The 20,524-nt window shown below is 41.5% G+C and overlaps 1 protein-coding gene and 1 long non-coding RNA gene across 4 annotated transcripts in view; one reads left to right on the top strand and one right to left on the bottom strand.

Moving 5' to 3' along the window:
• The window catches only part of MGAM2 (maltase-glucoamylase 2 (putative)), a 95,887-nt gene extending 90,674 nt beyond the window's left edge, over positions 1-5,213 (top strand). Inside the window, exons 48-49 of one of the 3 annotated variants that reach the window (XM_021079094.1) lie at positions 1,121-1,613; positions 1,734-5,213. In XM_021079094.1, coding sequence (XP_020934753.1) covers positions 1,121-1,613; positions 1,734-3,214 — 1,974 coding nt within the window. In that variant the 3' untranslated portion in view covers positions 3,215-5,213. Of the gene's footprint in view, positions 1-1,120 lie in introns of all 3 variants that reach the window. The other 2 variants (XM_021079095.1, XM_021079093.1) reach the window with 2 other exon arrangements.
• On the bottom strand, positions 27-19,632 carry LOC110257604. Its single transcript, XR_002340461.1, has 3 exons — positions 19,422-19,632; positions 6,249-6,306; positions 27-785 (listed from the first exon to the last, which is right to left on the bottom strand). It is a non-coding gene; the product is annotated as an uncharacterized LOC110257604 (long non-coding RNA).

Here is a 20,524-nt window from a genome sequence, read left to right as displayed (position 1 = left end):
AAGCAAAATCTAAAATAAAAAGCACATTAGTGATCCTCCCAGTATAGTTCAGGGATCGGCGCCTGATGAAACCTTTTCCATGTGTTTCCCAGAGAACTTGTGCTGTTCTAAGGCTGGTCTCCCAGGCTAGTACATCGACTTTATTTTTGTGGCAGAGGCTAAAACAAAGGAAATAGTGATCGTCTAAAATTGGTCATTTTCCTCCCATCTTCCTAAAATTATTCATATCGCTAGTCGAAGCGATAGCTCTTACAGACTTGTGACAGTTGGCATAAACCCTGGTAATCATCAAAATGAATGTTTCCTCAGTGATATGAGATAAAATTATTTGGTTACCGGAACAGTGTGACATAAATAGCAGAGACCCTACTAGACCTTCCGGTAGAGTTTGCTTTAGTTACCAAAGCCGACTGTTTGGTGATGAATTACCAACAGAGATATCAAGAGCAACCACGGAGGTAAAAGTACCCCACTTTAGAACACTAGCCCTGTAATAAATATGGTTCCTGACACATAGGAAGTGACAATGGTTAGTTTCTGTTTTCTAAAAAATTGGAAAAAAAAAAAAAAGAGTGCCTTGATGATATTTGGATTTTAGAAAATGACCCTATGAACACTCACATAAATTCTCTCTCTGGAGTCTCTTCTCAGAACTATAAGGAGTTCAAAGCCACCCACTGCAAGTTACTGCTTCCAGTTAAGACTATGCAGAACATCTTTAATGTCTTCTTGGGGGAAATACTCTGTTAGCATATCAGCTGCGTATTGTGGAGGTGTTGGAGATGCTGAAACATGAACACAACAGGGTTAAATCTACTGGCAAAATAAAGAGACTTTTATAGACACTGATTTTAGACAACACTGAAAATACCTTTGAGCAATGTAGTTCTGACTACACGAAGTGGAAAGAAACAGATTCCAGCATAGGCATTAAACACACAGCATATGTCTTCATATTTATCTGTCAGAAGCAGTGGGACCTGAATGGAATCTCCATATCCTTCTGTTACTCTCTTGGAAAAGAATGACTACATTGTTTTTTGTTACTATAATTTGAGGTATAACTTAAGTGTGATGTTTAAGTTCTAAAATACCAACTTTATCTCTTCTTTTCTGGCAGACACTAACTATTCAATTGACTGACAAGATTATCAGCCTGGAAAAGTTAACTGAGATTTCTTGGATTCATGGTGGTCCTATAGTTTCAACTACGCCAATGATGAGTACCTTCCCAAAGAGTTCTTCATATCCTCCTACATTTACTACTAGAGCTACCCCCTCTGAGACTATTAGTACTAGTTCTGCTACAACAAGCACTGCTACTGCTAGCAGTATTGTTACTCTTCCTGTCACAACCACACCTTTCTTAACAAATGCTACTCAAGTTCCAACTGGTACTACTGTTCCTGATAACGTGACATCTTCCCCTACAAATGCTACCAGTGCTGGCATTATTGTCACTCTTCCTGTCACAATCACATCTTTCCCAACAGGTACTCCTGAAGTGCCACCTGGTACGACTGATCTTAATAACATAACATCTTCCCCTACAAATATTACCACTGCTAGTACTGATGTTACCCTTCCTGTCACACCCACGCCTTTCCCAACAGGTACTCCTGAAGTGCCACCTGGTACGACTGATCTTAATAACATAACATCTTCCCCTAAAAATATTACCACTGCTAGTACTGATGTTACCCTTCCTTTCACACCCACACCTTTCCCAACAGGTACTCCTGAAGTTCCAACTGGTCCTTCTATTCTAAACACCACAACATCTTCCCCTACAAATACTACCACTCCTAGCACGAATGTTACTCCTCCTGTTACAATCATGCCTTTCCCAACAAGTACTACTGAAATCTCAACTGGTACTACTGTTCCTGCTAACACGACAGCTTCCCCTACAAATGCTACTACTGCTAGCGCTGATGTTACTCTTCCTGTCACAACCACACCTTTCTTAACAAATGCTACTCAAGTTCCAACTGGTACTACTGTTCCTGATAACGTGACATCTTCCCCTACAAATATTACCACTGCTAGTACTGATGTTACCCTTCCTTTCACACCCACACCTTTCCCAACAGCTACTCCTGAAGTTCCAACTGGTCCTTCTATTCTAAACACCACAACATCTTCCCCTACAAATACTACCACTCCTAGCACGAATGTTACTCCTCCTGTTACAATCATGCCTTTCCCAACAAGTACTACTGAAATCTCAACTGGTACTACTGTTCCTGCTAACACGACAGCTTCCCCTACAAATGCTACTACTGCTAGCGCTGATGTTACTCTTCCTGTCACAACCACACCTTTCTTAACAAATGCTACTCAAGTTCCAACTGGTACTACTGTTCCTGATAACGTGACATCTTCCCCTACAAATACTACCACTGCTGGCACTGTTGTTACCCTTCCTGTCACAACCACACCTTTCTTAACAAATGCTACTCAAGTTCCAACTGGTACTACTGTTCCTGATAACGTGACATCTTCCCCTACAAATACTACCACTGCTGGCACTGTTGTTACCCTTCCTGTCACAACCACACCTTTCCCAACAAGTACTCCTGAAGTTCCAACTGGTACTTCTATTCTAAACACCACAGTATCTTCCCCTACAAATACTACCACTCCTAGCACAAATGTTACTCCTCCTGTTACAATCATGCCTTTCCCAACAAGTACTACTGAAATTTCAATTGGTACTACTGTTCCTGATAACACGACAGCTTCCCCTACAAATGCTACTACTGCTAGCGCTGATGTTACTCTTCCTGTCACAACCACACCTTTCTTAACAAATGCTACTCAAGTTCCAACTGGTACTACTGTTCCTGATAACGTGACATCTTCCCCTACAAATGCTACCAGTGCTGGCATTATTGTCACTCTTCCTGTCACAATCACATCTTTCCCAACAGGTACTCCTGAAGTGCCACCTGGTACGACTGATCTTAATAACATAACATCTTCCCCTACAAATATTACCACTGCTAGTACTGATGTTACCCTTCCTGTCACACCCACACCTTTCCCAGCAGATACTTCTGAAGTGCCAACTGGTCCTTCTATTCTAAACACCACAACATCTTCCCCTACAAATACTACCACTCCTAGCACGAATGTTACTCTTTCTGTCACAATAATGCTTCCAACAATACTACTGAAATTTCAACTGGTACGACTAATCTTAATAACATAACATCTTCCCCTACAAATATTACCACTGCTAATACTGATGTTACCCTTCCTGTCACACCCACACCTTTCCCAGCAGATACTTCTGAAGTGCCAACTGGTCCTTCTATTCTAAACACCACAACATCTTCCCCTACAAATACTACCATTCCTAGCACGAATGTTACTCTTCCTGTCACAATCATGCCTTTCCCAACAAATACTACTGAAATTTCAACTGGTACGACTAATCTTAATAACATAACATCTTCCCCTACAAATATTACCACTGCTAATACTGATGTTACCCTTCCTGTCACACCCACACCTTTCCCAGCAGATACTTCTGAAGTGCCAACTGGTCCTTCTATTCTAAACACCACAACATCTTCCCCTACAAATACTACCATTCCTAGCATGAATGTTACTCTTCCTGTCACAATCATGCCTTTCCCAACAAATACTACTGAAATTTCAACTGGTACTGCTGTTCCTGATAACACAACAGCTTCCCCTACAAATACTACCACTATTGGCACTGTTGTTACCCTTCCTGTCACAACCACTCCTTTCTTAACAAATGCTACTGAAGTTCTCACTGGTACTACTGTTTCTAATAACACTACATCTACAAATACTACTGCTGTCTAGCGCTAAAGTTACTCATCACAACCATGCCTGTCCCAACAAGTGCTGTTGAAGTTGCAGTGAGTATGGATGTTTCTTATATGCTGTACCTTTCCTTACAAATACTACTAACTGCTCAAACTTGTGCTACTCTTCCTATCACAACTACCTCTTTCCCAACAAGTACTACTGATACTAGCACTGGTACTACTCATTCTTCAACAAGTATTGATGCTACTAGTACTAGTAATACTAGTCCAATTACAACTACTCCTTTTCCTACAAACAGTGGTGCTGATACCACTTGCAATAGTTTTTTTTTTTTTTTCTATTATGGCTAATGTTTCTGAAAGTATTCATCCTGTGAATGCTACTGTTGCTTCAAGTGCTGATGTTGATACCCCCGGTAATGATGCTCCTATTACAAATTCTCCTTCCCCTACAATGTCTGGGGACAATAGTATGGGTAATACTTTTTCTACCCCTTCTCCTGCAGATACTCATGCTACTTGCACTAATACTCTTTCTCCGATGACTGACTACTCCTTTTTCTACAAGTCTGTCTGCTGCTAGCACTGGTAATATTGTTTCTTGGGAGTACTGTTTTTTTCTGCACATACTGATGTTATTAGGACAAATAACACTATTCTTGTCATGACCACTTCTTTCCAAACTCCTCTCATCAGTTCTGTTCCTACTCTTACCTCTACTCTTCCCAGCTTGAGCATATCTCCAACTAGTAATGCATTTATGACTGCTGTAAGTACTAATTTTACTATACCTACGAATGCAAACACCACTCATTTCAACACTCTGGATGGATGCAAAGTACTTTGAGGGAATTATGGTTACACTTATTTATAAGATAATCTTCGGTTGTTACTGTTACCACGAATGACTGAATTCACTTACGGAACCCTAACCCTTCTCTAGACCAGAAATCACTCAGACAGAGATGAGTTTGTGAAGATAGGGCATCAGGGAGGCAGCGGCTGCCCATGGATTGTTTGCTTTGTCTTTTACTTACCAGCTTTCCCCTCCTTATTTTACCATCTAGAGTCTCCTTCTGTGCTTTGGGACTTTCAGCATGGTCTTGATCTTTCATATCCCCTCTTCCACTTATTCCGAATATGTTACTTCTTAGCGCTCCCACACCCTCATGAGCAGATGTGTGGTCATAACCAAATATTGTCAGGTGGGTGCTATTTGAAGGCTTAACCCTAGGACAGTATTCTGAACATGCAGTCCCCCGAACACTTCCAGGAGTCCACAAGGTCAAGCCTCTTTTCGTGTTAACACTGCATTGTTTTTGCCTTTTTCATTCCTTCTCTCATTGTATATGATGCCGTTTTTCCAGAGACTGTGCTCTGTGTTGTCACACTAGATAAATATAGAAATCAAGACAAGATTCTCGCTGTCTTCTCTTAAGCCAGACACTAAACACATTTGCCAATTATAAAATGTTATTCATTTCACTAATTTTTTTTGGCTTTCGAAAAGATGTCTTTCATTAAAAATATATTATTTATGTCACCATGTATTTGATATCTTATTTTTAATGCATGAAAAAATAAATACTTTACAGAATATTTTACGAATGACTCAATTTTCATTTCTAATGCAATAAACAGTAGTAGGGACAACCCACCTGAACAAAGCACAGGCTCTTCACTAAATTTGAATGTAAAGGGAAACTGAGACCACAGAGTTTGAGGAGTACCTCCCTGGGACAGCAGGATCCCACTTTCACTCTTAGGTCCTGACAAACAAAACGCATCATCATTCTAAACTGTGGGAGTGGACTTGGTCCAAGACTCCCTCACTCGTATTTCACCAGGTGTCTGCTGGCACCACACACCCTGATACCAGCCAAAGAGCTCTGTGCACGGGACTGTGTTGCCAGCCCACCCCGCCAGACCAGGTTTGTTGGCCAAAGGCTTCACTAAAGTCACTTGGGATTTGGAAAACTGGGGAGGAATTCGTTCAACCAACCATGGTTCTGTCTTTGTTGTTGTTGTTGTTGTTGTTGCTATTTCTTGGGCCGCTCCCGCGGCATATGGAGGTTCCCAGGCTAGGGGTTGAATCAGAGCTGTAGCCACCGGCCTACGCCAGAGCCACAGCAACGCGGGATCCGAGCCGCGTCTGCAACCTATACCACAGGTCACGGCAACGCCGGATCGTCAACCCACTGAGCAAGGGCAGGGACCGAACCCGCAACCTCATGGTTCCTAGTCGGATTCGTTAACCACTGCGCCACGACGGGAACTCCGCAACCATGGTTCTGTAGTTACTGAACTTCAATCCCGTTGTGCTGATGCAGCGAATGTAACTGCAAGTATGGAATTCTGAAAAGGTTAAATACTCCTAATAAGAGAAGAGCAACAATAACAACAACAAACAGGGGTGAAAGAAAAAAAAAGACCTGCACTTACTTGAGACGTTTAAAGAAACTTGAGAATTGAAACTCCAGTCCATGCACAAGGTGTGACCCTAGAACCAGGTTCAGAAAATGGAGAGAGGGACGAGGTGAGGGCAGACACCAGCTTGCTGCTTCTCAGCCCTGAGCTTAACTTGTGTGTGTGCTTGCATCAGCCCCTACCCCATGTGCTCACCGCCATCAGACCAGTTCTAAGAGCACAACCTGTACCAGGTGGGGCCCCTTTCCTTGCCTCAATTTCCTCATCTACGAAACGGAGTAAACATCAAAACTGCCATGTATGTGGAAGGGCGTTTTCAATCTGTAAAAACCCATACAAAGGCTTATTATTACTGCTATTACTACATAGTTCCCTGAGTGTTCTTATGTCTGTTTAAAGTTTTTTCTTCTTCCCCTTGCATTCCCTGATAGCAGAGCAGTTTCTCTTCAATGCTGATACTTTATAATAAGGCTTTTCTGACTCTGCTTTTTCAAACTGACGTTGTGTAAAGAAAAGCTGTTCTCCAAATATTCCCCCGCAGTGTCTCTGTTATGTCCCAAATGCTGCTTCTGTGGAAAATGTTTTGGGTTTTAGTTTCCTCCCTCCCTCCCCCCCTTTTTTTTTTTTCAGCTGGGACAAAATATTTCACTATTAAATAATGCCCCTATTTCTTCATTTTACAAAATAAGTTAATGGATATAGTTATCCTAATATTATGTTATTTTTCTATAATTTCTCTTAAGCTTTTTATACTTACCAATATTCACATGCTACCTTTTATAATTCTTTTTTTTTTTTTGGCTGTGCCCACAGCATGCAGAAGTTCCCCGGGCCAGGGACTGAACCCATTCCACAGCAGTGATCCAAGCTGCAGCAGTGGCAACACTGAATCCTTAACCTGCTGCACCACAAGAGAAGTCCTCATATGTCACCCTCTAAAGAGCTCTAGCTTAGGACAACGTATGAACAAATAACAGACAAAAACAATTTTGACATAGCTGGTAGAGTCCATATGACCGTGTGTGTGTGTGAGTTCATGCACATTATTTTATATGGGAAATACATTCCCTGCCAGTCAAATATTCTTTGGTTTTTTTACGATGAAATTTAATACATCGGTGTTTCATCCTGCTCTTCAAAGAGCACTGTAGGTGGACTCACTGATGAGCAACCTGGCTCAGGTAGCCTGGCTTCTCTCTCGCTCCAGCAGTGGGATGCTGAGTGTCACAGTGTTGTCCCAGCAGGGACTTGTGTCCAGGCTCTGCACTGCGGGGACAGGATGATAGCTGTTCCACAACTTAGCTGTACCAGGTGTTTATACACTGGTTATACTTCAATTCACTGCAGTTTTGTCCAAAAAGGAAAGCAAATGTTTAAATACTTACTGAGAGAAACCACACTGTACAGTCACACCATGGTGAGTGGGGCATGAAGTGAGGTGGGGTTGACACTGTACTGGGGGAAGCAGCAATCTCCCGGGGCTGGGGGATCTCTGATCGGCACTAGGAGATGGGAAAACCTCAGAGGTGATCTCAGCCTCGGCAGGGGCTGCCTCATTTGGCCACAAGATGGTTAAAGGTCTTTGAAAAGCTGCTTTCCCCCAAGGTGAGAAGTTGTATCATATGATAAGTCTAAGAGCAATACAAGGTGTTCTGATTTCAAATTAGAATTGGAGGTTGTGTTTTTCTTTTGGACAAGTTATAATTGAGGATTATAATAATTCCTGTGACCTTTATGGATAAATATATCTCCAATTCTAGCTTGTGAAAAATTTAGGATTTTATTGAATTATTAAATAGGTGATGTTTCAGAAAGAACATTGGTAATAGAGATGACAGACCGTGTTACGAAGGCAATACAAGCGTATTTCCCAGTGTCTGCAGAGACAGAATCACAGCCGAGTTGGAAAAGATTTTAAGCCTGTGTAGCTTAAAATTCCCACCTCATGTAACAGTTTCCTCTAAACCGTATCTTTCCAATCCTCATCAGAGTCTGATCAAATACATTCTCAAAAGGTCGCCCATTGAATTTTTGGGCAGTATTATTTTTAAAACATTTTTCCTGGGATGAAGATAAATTTTGGTTCCTCAGAGGTCAATTCACAAGCTTTAGTTTTTCATCTTAAACCATATTTCTGATAACTTTTCCTAAGGTGGCCACTATTTTCTTGCTAGCTATCTAGATTAAACCTCCCTATTTCAGAGTTCCCTGGTGGCCTAATGGGTTAAGTATCTGGCGTTGTCACTGCTGTGGCTTGGAACACTGCTGTGATGAAGTTCTGATCCCCGGCTAAGGATGCCATGGGTGTGGCCAAAAACCAAAACATAACAAAAATAAATCTCCCTATTTCTTCAACATCACTCTCTTAAACTCAAAATTGATGAAAGACCGAAATATGAGACTGGAAACCATAAAACTCCTAGAGGAAAATATGGACAGGACACTCTTTGACATAAATTATAGCAATAATTTTTTGGATACATCTCCTAAAGCAAATAAAATAAAAGCAAAAATAAACAAATGGGATCTAATTAAACTTAAAAGCTTTTGCAAAGCAAAGGAAGCCGCTGACAAAATGAAAAGAGGACCTACTAAATGGGAAAAAATATTTGCTAATGATATGACAGATAAGGGGCTAATATTCAAAATACATAAATGGGGGGGTGGGTCTAGATGGCAGAGGAGTAAGAGGTCAGCTCACCTTCTCCCACAAACACATCAAAGAAACGCATCTACATGTAAAACGACTTGCACAGAACATCCACTGAGCGCTGGCAGAAGAACTTAAACCTCCAAAAAGCAAGAAACCCTTGACATAACCGGGTAGAACAAAAGAAAAGGCGAGAGAAAAAAGGAATCAGGACACGGAACTAGCACTCCTGAGATGGAGCTGTGAAGGAGAAAAGGAACCCGCGCCCTGGGAAGCCACCTGACCAATGCAAGATCAGCCGAGTGGAAAGGACCTCACAGTCAGAGACAAGCACAGCAGCTGCACTAAGAACAGCAAAGCGGCGTGAGAGCTGCATAGATGATCTGAACCACCAGCACAGACACCACAGCCCGAGACACTCAGGCGGGGGCTGGGTGCTGAGACTCAGGTTCCGGGAGTCAGGCCTGGGGAGGGGACTGGGGCTGGCTGTGTGGGGACAGCTAGGGGCTAAGGAGCAGTGCACCAAAGACAGGGGAGCAGTGTGCTATGGGCTGGGGAGTGGAACGCCACGCGGAGGGAACCCAGGAGAAGGTCTGGGCTCGCAGGAGGAGCAAGGCGCCCTTTGTTGGGGAGAGTGAGAGCAGGAGGGGCGGACGCCAGAGGAAACTCCCCGCGCATGCGCGCGCATGGGGTCTCAGAGGTTGGGCCGCCTCTGGCGCGGACTACGGGTAGCAAGAAGCCACTTGCTCTGGCTACGGGAGACTAGAGACTAGGTGCTTCTTGTGCAAGCTAGGCTGGCCGGAAACCTCTTGTGTGGGCTAAGGGCAGCACAGGGCTAAGTGTGATGTGGTGCCTCTCACATGATCTACAGGCAGCAGGGATGCCCTGCAGTAGTCGTCTTGGAAGCCAGAGGGAGGCATGGCCTTACCACCACTGGGGGCCTGTGATTGGGGTCCACCTGTGGCCCCAGTCACCTCAGGGGTCGGTAAAAAAAAAGGCACTGCAACCAAGCACCATATGGTATTGCTCTCACTGTCCTGGGAACATACCCGGCTTGCATCGGCTGCTGCCAAACACTCCAGGTGGCCCCCAGATGTTTGATCACTGTCCTTTCCCAAGACCCTACAACTAGGAGCAGCTGGTGCAGCACCTCCTTTATGGGCTAAGCGGGATGGGTGCTTCTTGCATGGTCTGCAGGTGGTGGGGGCAAACCACCGCAGTTCTGACTCCAGAGGTAGGTGTGGCCCGTCATCACCAAGGGGTCCGTGAACAGGCACCATTTGTGACCCCAGTCACCTCAAAGGTACCACAGAGGAGGGCATTGAGAGCGAACACTACCAGTTGTTGTTCTCGTACCCCTGGGAGCACACCAGCCCTGTTGCTGCCACTGCTGAAAGCTCTGGGCAGTGACCACATATTTGATCTCTGTCATTTCCCAGGAGCCTGCAACTAGCAACAGCCTGTGCAGCATCTCCTCTGTGGGCTGAGTATGATGGGCACTTCTTGAACGGTCTTCAGGTGGCCAGGGCAAACCACCACAGTTATCATTGACTCCAGAGGTGGGCATGGCCCGCTACCACTAGGGGTCCCTGAGGTGAAGCTCCAGTCACCTCAGAGGAGGGCACTGCAATCAAACACTACTTGTTGTTGCTCTCACTCCCCTGGGAACTCACACATCCTGCTGCTGCCACTGCCAAATGCTCTGGGCACCTTCTAAATCTGCCTCGGCTCATCACCACTTCCCAGGGCCCTAGGAGTAGCCTGTGCCACCTTCCTGCAGGTCCTTGCCGCTGTTAAGAGCCCAGCAACCAGGCACTGACTACTAGCCCTACCCATTGCCTCCTTCTCCCTGGAAACACACTCAGCACCCTGGGGATAACAGCCTGTCCACACTGAAGAAAGATGGCAAATATTCAAACTCCCATGCTAAAAATAAATAGTAACCCCCACAAAATACAAAGGGGCACTCTTGCATAGACGCAGCCCTCCAAGACTATAGTTTGGCTTCCCTATACTCACAGAAAAAGAAAAGCATAAACAAGACAAAGAAGCTCAGGAACCATTCCCAGTTAACAGGAGAGTTGACCTGAAGCAGTAAGCAATGAAACAGACCTCTGCAGTCTGACAGACACTGAGTTCAAAAGGGAGGTAGTAAAAATACTGAAGGAATTAAGAGCAGATATGAACAGTAATGCAGATTCCTTTAGAAAGGAACTAGAAAATATAAGGAGGAACATAAAAAATTAGAAAATTCATTTGCTGAGACACAAACTGAGCTAAAGGCACTAAAGAGCAGAATGAATAATGCAGAGGAATGAATTAGTGACTTGGAAGATAGAAAAATGGAAATCATCCAATCAGGACAGCAGACGGAAAACCAAATGAAAAAACATGAAAGCAATATAAGAGATCTATGGGATAATATAAAGTGGGACAATATACACATAATAAGAATTCCAGAAGGAAAAGAGAAAGAAAAGGAGATTGAAAATATATTTGAAGAAATTATGGCTGAAAACTTTCCAAATCTAAAGCATACTGATATCGAGATACAGGAAGCACAGAGGGCCCCAAACAAGCTGAACCCAAACAGGCCCACACCAAGATATATTATAATAAAAATGGCAAAAGTTAAAGAGAGGATTCTAAAGGCAGCAAGAGAAAAACAAATCATTAATTATAAGGGAACCCCCATAAGGATATCAGCTGATTTCTCTACAGAAACACTACAGGCCAGAAGGGAGTGGCAAGGTATTGAAAGTGCTGAAAGGAAAAAAATTTGCAACCTAGAATACACTATCCAGCAAGAATATCATTTAAATTAGAAGGGGAAATAAAGAATTTCTCCAACAAACAAAAGCTAAAAGAGTACAGCAATACTAAACCCATTCTAAAAGAAATACTGAAAGGGCTTCTCTAAACAAAAAAAAAAGTAAGAAGAAATAGAATGGAGGAAACCACAGCAGGAAAGCAATCACTTAAACAAGCCAGCAAACACATCTAAACATGTTAAAAAAAGACTTTAGGAGTTCCCACTGTGGTGTGACTAGGAACCATGAAGTTGTGGGTTTGACTCCTGGCCTTGCTCAGTGGGTTAAGGATCTGGTGTTGCTGTGGCTGTGGTGTAGGCTGGCAGCAATAGGTCCAATTAGACCCCTAGCCTGGGAACCTCCATATGCCATGGGTGTGACCTTAAAAGACCAAAAAGAAAAAGAAAAAAAAAAAAAAAAAGACTTCAAAATCATAGGATGTGAGGGAAGAAAGTAAGAAAATATAGATTCTTTTTTTTTATTTTAATAATGTACTTAAGCCTATATGACTATCAGGCTAAAGCAGGCAGATACAAGAAGGGATTAACATATTTAAAAAACAGGGCAACCAAAATCAAAACCAAATATTACAATCATGAAAACTAAAGAGAAAAGTACTCAAGGATAGAATAAATGGAAATCATCCATCCAAAAAAAGAAAGGAAGAAAAGAGATACATAGAATCAACTGGAAAACAAGGTTTAAAATGGAAATAAATATGTATCTATCAATAACTACCTTAAATGTCAATGGACTAAATGCTCCAAACAAAAGACACAGAGTGGCAGATTGGATAAAAACCCAAAAACCTACAATCTGCTGTCTACAAGAGACTCACATTAGGGCAAAGGACACATATAGACTGAAAGTGAGGGGATGGGAAAAGATATTTCATAACAATGGACAAGACAGGAAGGAAGGAATTACAATACCCATATCAGACAAAATAGACTTTAAAATGAAGGCCATAAAGAAAGACAAAGAAGGACACTATTTAATAGTTAAAGGATCCATTTAAGAAGAGGATATTACAATCATCAATATCTATTCCCCTAATATAGGAGCACCCAGATACCTACAACAAGTATTAACAGACATAAAAGGAGAAATCGATGGGAGTACAATCAAAGTAGGAGGCTTTAAAACCCCATTCACTTTAATGGACAGATCCTCTAGAAAATCAATAAGAAAATCAATAAGGCAACAGAGATCCTAAAGGACACAATAGAAAAGTTAGACTTAATTGACATTTTCAGGACATTACATTAAAAAAAACCAGAATATACATTCTTCTCAAGTGCGCATGGAACATTCTCAAGAATTGATCACATACTGTGGCATGAAGCTAACCTCAACAAATTTAAGAGTATAGAAATTATTTCAAGTATCTTTTCTAACCACAATGGCATGAAACTAGAAATCAAATCACAGGAAAAGAAATGAGAAAAAACTGACTACATGGAGACTAAACAACATGCTGCTAAAAAAACCAATGGCTCAATGAGGAAATCAAGAAGGAAATTTAAAAAACACCTTGAGACAAATGATAATGAAGAAACCACCACTCAAAATCTGTGGGATGCCACAAAAGCAGCACTCAGAGGGAAGTTCACAGCAATAAAGGCCTTCCTCAAAAAAGAGGAAAAATCTCAAATATACAACTTAACCCATCACCTAAATGAATTAGAAAAAGAAGAACAAACAAAACCTAAAGTCAGCAAAAGGAAAGAAATCATAAAGATCAGAGAGGAAATGAATAAAATAGAGATTCAAAAAACAATAGAAAAAAGTCAATAAAACCAAGAGCTGGTTCTTTGAAAAGATAAACAAAATTGACAAACTCTGGCCAGACCCACCAAGAAGAGGAGAGAAAAAACCCAAATAAACAAAATAAGAAATGAAAAAGGAGAAATCACACCAGATCCTGCAGAAACACAAAAAACCCTAAGACTATGAACAATTGTATGCCAACGAATTTGACAACTAGAAGAAATGGACTACTTTTTAGAAACTTACAGCCTGCCAAAACTGAATCAAGAAGAAATAGATCAACTGAACAGACCGATCACTGGAAATGAAATTGAATGTCATAAAAACACTCCCTACAAATAAAAGTCCAGGACCAGATGGCTTCACAAGTGAATTCTACTAAACATACAAAGAAGAACTTTTACCAATCCCCCTTAAACTTTTCCAAAAGGTTGAAGCAGAAGGAACACTCCCAAAATTTTCTATGAAGCCACCATCACCCTAATACCAAAGCCAGACAAAGATACCACAAACAAAGAAAACTATAGGCTAATATCTTTGATGAATATAGATGCAGAAATTCTCAACACAATTTTAGCCAACTGAATACAATAACATATAAAAAAGTCATACATCATATCAAGTGGGATTCATCCCAGGTTCACAAGGATGGTTCAACATATGCAAATCAATCAACATCATACAATCATACACCACATTAACAAAAGAAAGGTCAGGAGTTCCCGTCGTGGCGCAGTGGTTAATGAATCCGACTAGGAACCATGAGGTTGCGGGTTCGGTCCCTGCCCTTGCTCAGTGGGTTAACGATCCGGCGTTGCCGTGAGCTGTGGTGTAGGTTGCAGACGCGGCTCGGATCCTGCATTGCTGTGGCTCTGGCGTGGGCCGGTGGCTACAGCTCCGATTCAACCCCTAGCCTGGGAACCTCCATATGCCGCAGGAGCGGCCCAAGAAATAGCAACAACAAAAAAGACAAAAAGACAAAAAAAAAAAAAAAACAACAAAAAACAAAAAAAAAAAAAAGAAAGGTCAAAAACCACATGATCATCTCAATAGATGCAGAAAAAGCATTTGACAAAGTCCAACATCCATTCATGATCAAAACTCTTTTCAAAGTGGGTATAGAGGGAACATTCCTGAACATAATCAAATCCATTTATGACAAACACACAGCAAATATAATACTGTGGAGAAAAACTGAATGGAGAAAAGCTGAAATCCTTCCCACTAAAATCTGGAACAAGACAAGGATGTCCACTCTCACTGCTGTTATTCAACATAGTATTGGAAGTTCTAGCCACAGCAATTAGACAAACAAAAGAAATAAAAGGTATCCAAATTGGAAGAGAAGAGGTAAAATTGTCACTGTATGCAGATGACATGATACTGTATATAGAAAACCCTAAGGACTCAACCCCAAAACTACTTGAACTGAACAAATTCAGCAAAGTAGCAGGTTATAAGATTAACATTCAGAAATCAGTAGCATTTCTGTATACTAACAATGAAATATTAGAAAAGGAATAAAAAATACAATACCGTTTAAAACTGCACCCCCAAAAAATCAAATACCTGGGACTACATCTGACCAAGGAGGTGAAAGACTTATATGCTGAGAATTATAAAACATTAGTCAAGGAAATTAAAGAGGATGCAAAGAAATGGAAAGATAGTCCATGCTCCTGGGTTGGAAAAATTAATATTGTAAAAATGGCCATACTACCCAAAGCAATCTACAAACAAAAACACAACTTACAGAATGGGAGAAAATAGTTTCAAATAATGCAACAGACAAGGGCTTAATCTCTAAAATATACAAACAACTTATACAGCTCAACAGCAAAAAAGCCAACAACCCAATTGAAACATCTTTGGATATTTCTCCAAAGAAGATATACAGATGGACAACAAGCACATGAAAAAATTCTCAACATTACTGATTATTGGAGAAAGGCAAATCAAAACTACCATGAGGTACCACCTCACGCAAATCAGAATGGCCATCATTAATAAGTCCACAGGAGTTCCCATCGTGGCGCAGTGGTTAACGAATCCGACTAGGAACCATGAGGTTGCGGGTTCGGTCCCTGCCCTTGCTCAGTGGGTTAACGATCCGGCGTTGCCGTGAGCTGTGGTGTAGGTTGCAGACGCGGCTCGGATCCTGTGTTGCTGTGGCTCTGGCGTAGGCTGGTGGCTACAGCTCCGATTCGACCCCTAGCCTGGGAACCTCCATATGCCGCGGGAGCGGCCCAAGAAATAGCAACAATAACAACAACAACAACAACAACAACAAAAAAGACAAAAAGACAAAAAAAAAAAAAAAAAAAAAAAAAGTCCACAAATAACAAACGCTGGAGAGGGTGTGGATAAAAGGGAACCCTCCTGCACTATTGGTGGGAATGTAAATTGGTACAACCACAATGGAGAACAGAATGGAGGTACCTTGGAAAACTCAACATAGAACTACCAGATGACCCAGCAATCCCATTCTCGGGCATATATTTGGAGAAAACGTTCTTTGAAAAAGACACATGCATCCACATGTTCATTTGCAGCCCTGTTTGCAATAGCCAAGACATGGAAACAACCTAAATGGCCATGGACAGATGATTGGACTAAGAGGTAGTATATGTACTCAATGGAACACTACTCAGCCATAAAAAAGAACGACATAATGACATTTGCAGCAACATGGATGGAACTAGAGACTCTCATACTAAGTGAAGTCAGAAAGAGAATGACAAACACCATATGATATCACCTATCTGGAATCTAATATACTGCCCAAATGAACTTTTCCACAGAAAAGAAAATCATGGGCTTGGAGAATAGACTTGTGGTTGCCAAGGGGGAGGGGGACAGAGTGGGATGGATTGGGAATTTGAGGATAATAGATGCAAACTATTGCCTTTGGTATGGATAAGCAATGAAATCCTGCTGTATAGCGCTGGGAACTATGTCTAGTCACTTATGATGGAGCATTATAATGTGAGAAAAAAGAATGTATGCATGTATGTATAACTTGGTCACTTTGCTGTACAGTAGAAAATTCACAGAACACTGTAAACCAGCTATAATGAAAAAAATAAAAATCACTACAAAAGGAAAAAATACATAAATAGCACATACAACTCAACATCTAAAAAACAACTTGATTTTTAAAAAATGAGCAGAAGATGTGAATGGCACTCTTCCAAAGAAGGCATGGAGATGACCCAACAGGCACATGGAAAGAGGCTCTCTATCATTAATCATCAGTGAAATGCAAATCAAAAGCACAATGAGATATCACCTCATACCTGTCAGAGTGGCTTATCATCAAAACACCTACAAGGAACAAATGGTGAAGATGTGGAGAAAGGGGACCCTTGCACAGTGTTGGTAGGAATGTAAATTGGTGCAGCCCTTATGGAAAACAGTATGGCATTTTCTCAAAAAACTAAAAATAGAACTATCATATGACCTAACAATTTCACTCCTGGGTCTATATCCAGAAAAAAATAAAAACACTAATTAGAAAAGATACATGCCCCCCAACGTTCATAGCAGTATTATTTATAATTGTTAAGATATGGAAGCAACCTAGATGTTTAGCAACAGATGAATGGATAAAGAAGATATAGTATGTATATATATGATAGAATACTACTCAGCCATAAAAAAGAATGAAATTTTGCCATCTGCGACAACATGGATGGACTTGGAGGGCATTGTGCTAAGTGAAATAAGTCGAAGACAAATATCGTATGAGGGCACTTGAACGTGCCATCTACATATACAGAAAACTAGTGACTATAACAAAAAAGAAACAGACTCACAGATATAGAGAACAAAATAATGATTACCAGTGAGAAGGGACAACATAGGGATGGGGGATTAAGAGGTACAAGCTTTTATGTATAAAATAAGCTACAAGGATATATCATACAATACACGGAATACAGCTAATATTTTATATTAACTATAGATGCAGTTTAATTCCAAAAATTGTGAATCACTGTATTGTTCACCTGTAATGATATTGTGTATCAACTATACTTCAAAAAAGTAGAAAAACAGGCCTATTTAATTTAAACATCACCATCTTTTGGCTATTTAAGCAATTATCTATAAAATTCTAGTGATTTGCAACTCTAAGGAATACATATTATTACTCACTTGTGATGCCTGAGAGCTGAAATTAATCCAAGGGTATACTATAGCTTGCAGGCTTAAAATTCTCTACTTAGGGTAGTCAAAAACTCTAGCTTGAAAAAACTGACACTTTTCTAAACTGACTTTTTTTCCTAGACTGCTCTGCCTTTTTCTCAAAAAAAAAAAAAAAAAACACCCAACTTGCTCTATTTTCATGCTATTTGTAAATAGCTTATGCTCATTTCTTTTTAAAAATTAACCCTTATTTTGAAATAAGCTATAATTTTGAAATAGTATAAAGAACTTCTATATACTTCTAACCCAGATTTCCCAAACATCATCCATAAATTGTAAGTTATTTACCATATTCTCTCTCTCATACACACACAATTACAATTAGACATTTTTTAGACACAGTGTCTCAATATCACAAAATGCTCTTAGTGTATATTTCCTAAAACAAAAGAACATGTTCTTACGCAACCACAATATAATCAGCCAGATCAGGAAGTTAATGTTATCCAATGTCGCCATCTAATGTACAGACAATAGTCAAATTTCGCCAATCATCCCAATAACGTTCTTTATAAAAAACACAAAACAGTGACAGTAACAACAGCAGCTATAATCTGGATGAGGACCCCATGTTGCATTTACTTTATTTATTTATTTTTGTCTTTTTGCCTTTTCTAGGGCTGCTCCCGCCGCACATGGAGTTCCCAGGCTAGGAGTTCAATCGGAGCCGTAGCCGCCGGCCTAAGCCAGAGCCACAGCAACTCGAGATCCGAGATGCGTCTGTAACCTACACCACAGCTCATGGCAACGCCGGATCCTTCAACTTACTGAGCGAGGCCAGGGATCGAACCCGCAACCTCATGGTTCCTGGTTGGATTCGTTAACCACTGTGCCACGACGGGAACTCCTGCATTTACTTTCATTGGATTTTACTGCGGAACCATTCCTGAGCCCCTTTTTCTTTCATGGTTTTGACATTTTGACAATTAATTACAAGCCAGATCTTTGCAGAATATCCCTCATCTGGGGTTTGTCTAATATTTCCTCATGATTATATTAAGGTTTTTGCCTTTCTTGGGTAGACATAACATAGAACTGATGGTATATCCTTCCTGTCCTACCTGATCAGAAGACAGGTCCACAGCTGGCGCGGATAACAGCCTTCCCTGGAGGAGGTCATGTCTGCCAGGTCTCTCTGTGGTAAACTTAATATTCTTCCTCATTGTAACTAATTCCTACATTACCAGGAAATACTCTGGGGCCATGAAGCCATCAGGTTCCTCCTAGTAAGTTTTGTCATCCATTGATGATTCTTACCTGATTCAATTATTACTCTCAATTTGTTAAATGGTGATTTTTCTAAATACATTTTTTTTTTTTTTGGTCTATAATCATGACTTGGCTTTGTGAGAGCTCTTCATTCTTTGCTCTTTACTTTTTCTGTGATGCTAGGTAAATAACCACTTCCCTGAGACCCCTGAAACTCCTGAATGTATCCCTTCTCTGAGATCCCCACAACTCAGCCACTAAAATTCTAACCCTTCGGAGTTCCCGTTGTGGCGCAGCAGAAACGAATCCGACTGGGAACCAAGAAGTTGCGGGTTCAATCCCTGGTCCTTGTTCAGTGGGTTAAGGATCCGGTGTTGCCATGAGCTGTGGTGTAGGTCCAAGACGCGGCTCGGATCCCACGTTGCTGTGGCTCTGGTGTAGGCCGGCAGCTACAGCTCCAATTGAACCCCTAGCCTGGGAACCTCCATATGCCACGGGCACGGCCCTAAAAAGCAAAAATAAGTAAATAAATAAAATTCTAACCTCGGAAATCAAGGGACTTCCAGGGCTCCTCTTCACTGATGTTCATTTGGGCTGGTCTGTACCTACGCCGTGGCTTCCACGGGTGTAGCCAGAAGCAATTGAACTTGTGGTTTAGAGGGCCTTGGATGTATATTGGAAACACCTGGGGAGTTTATTCCCTCACTAACGTCTGGGTACCGCCTCCCATCACCCAGGTGACTCTAACATGCTGACAAGTTTGAGAGCTATTGGGTGGGGGTGGGGGTGGGGGGGTGGAGAAGTGCCGGTGGGAGCTTTCTTGTTCAGTCTCAGCTAAGTAGAGCAGAAATTTCGACGTGATGAGAATTCTAGCAAACAGGAATAAGAAACTAAATTATCAAAAAAAAAAAAAAAAAAAAAAAAGAAAGGAAAAAAAAGGCAGTTCCCGTCGCCGCACAGAAGAAATGAATCTGACTAGGAACCATGAGGTTGCAGGGTTCCATCCCTGGCCTCACTCAGTGGCTTAAGGATCTGGCATTGCCATGAGCTGTGGTGTTGGTCGCAGGTGCGGCTCGGATCCCGCGTTGCTGTGGCTGTGGTGCAGGCCAGCGGCTACAGCTCTGATTCGATCCCTCGCCTGGGAACCTCCATATGCCGCGTGTACAGCCTTTAAAGGACAAAAGACAAAAAACAAAACAAAACAAAACAAAATCAGCTACACGAAGGAGAGAAACAGGAAGGAGGAAGAAGGACAAGAAAAAGAGAAGGAACATGAGAGGAGAGAGGAGAGAGAAATGGGGCAAAATAAAAACAATGGATTAAAGCTAGTGAAAAAGCTCATGGGAATTCTTGCAACTTGTACATGAATTTGAAATCGTACCAAACTATTGTTACTCCACAGGAAAGACCAGAGTGACTGTAAACATTCACCTGCGGTTCCTCTTCTCCTTACAAAAAACAGAAAAAAAAATCATGAGTGAATAAATCCTTTGTGCACCCTTCACATTTAATGTGGAGGACGCGGGTGGAGAGGCAGTTACCCTATTAGAATCGCTCAGAGCTGACCCGCACTTAGAGACCACTGAGGGATGAGGGGGTCACAGAGACCCCACGGGCCAGCATGTTCTGCGAGGAAGTTGGGGGTC

The sequence above is a fragment of the Sus scrofa genome, chromosome 18 (assembly GCF_000003025.6).
Source record: "Sus scrofa isolate TJ Tabasco breed Duroc chromosome 18, Sscrofa11.1, whole genome shotgun sequence".
Lineage (NCBI taxonomy): Eukaryota > Metazoa > Chordata > Mammalia > Artiodactyla > Suidae > Sus > Sus scrofa.
This window is presented reverse-complemented; position numbering and strand designations above follow the sequence as displayed.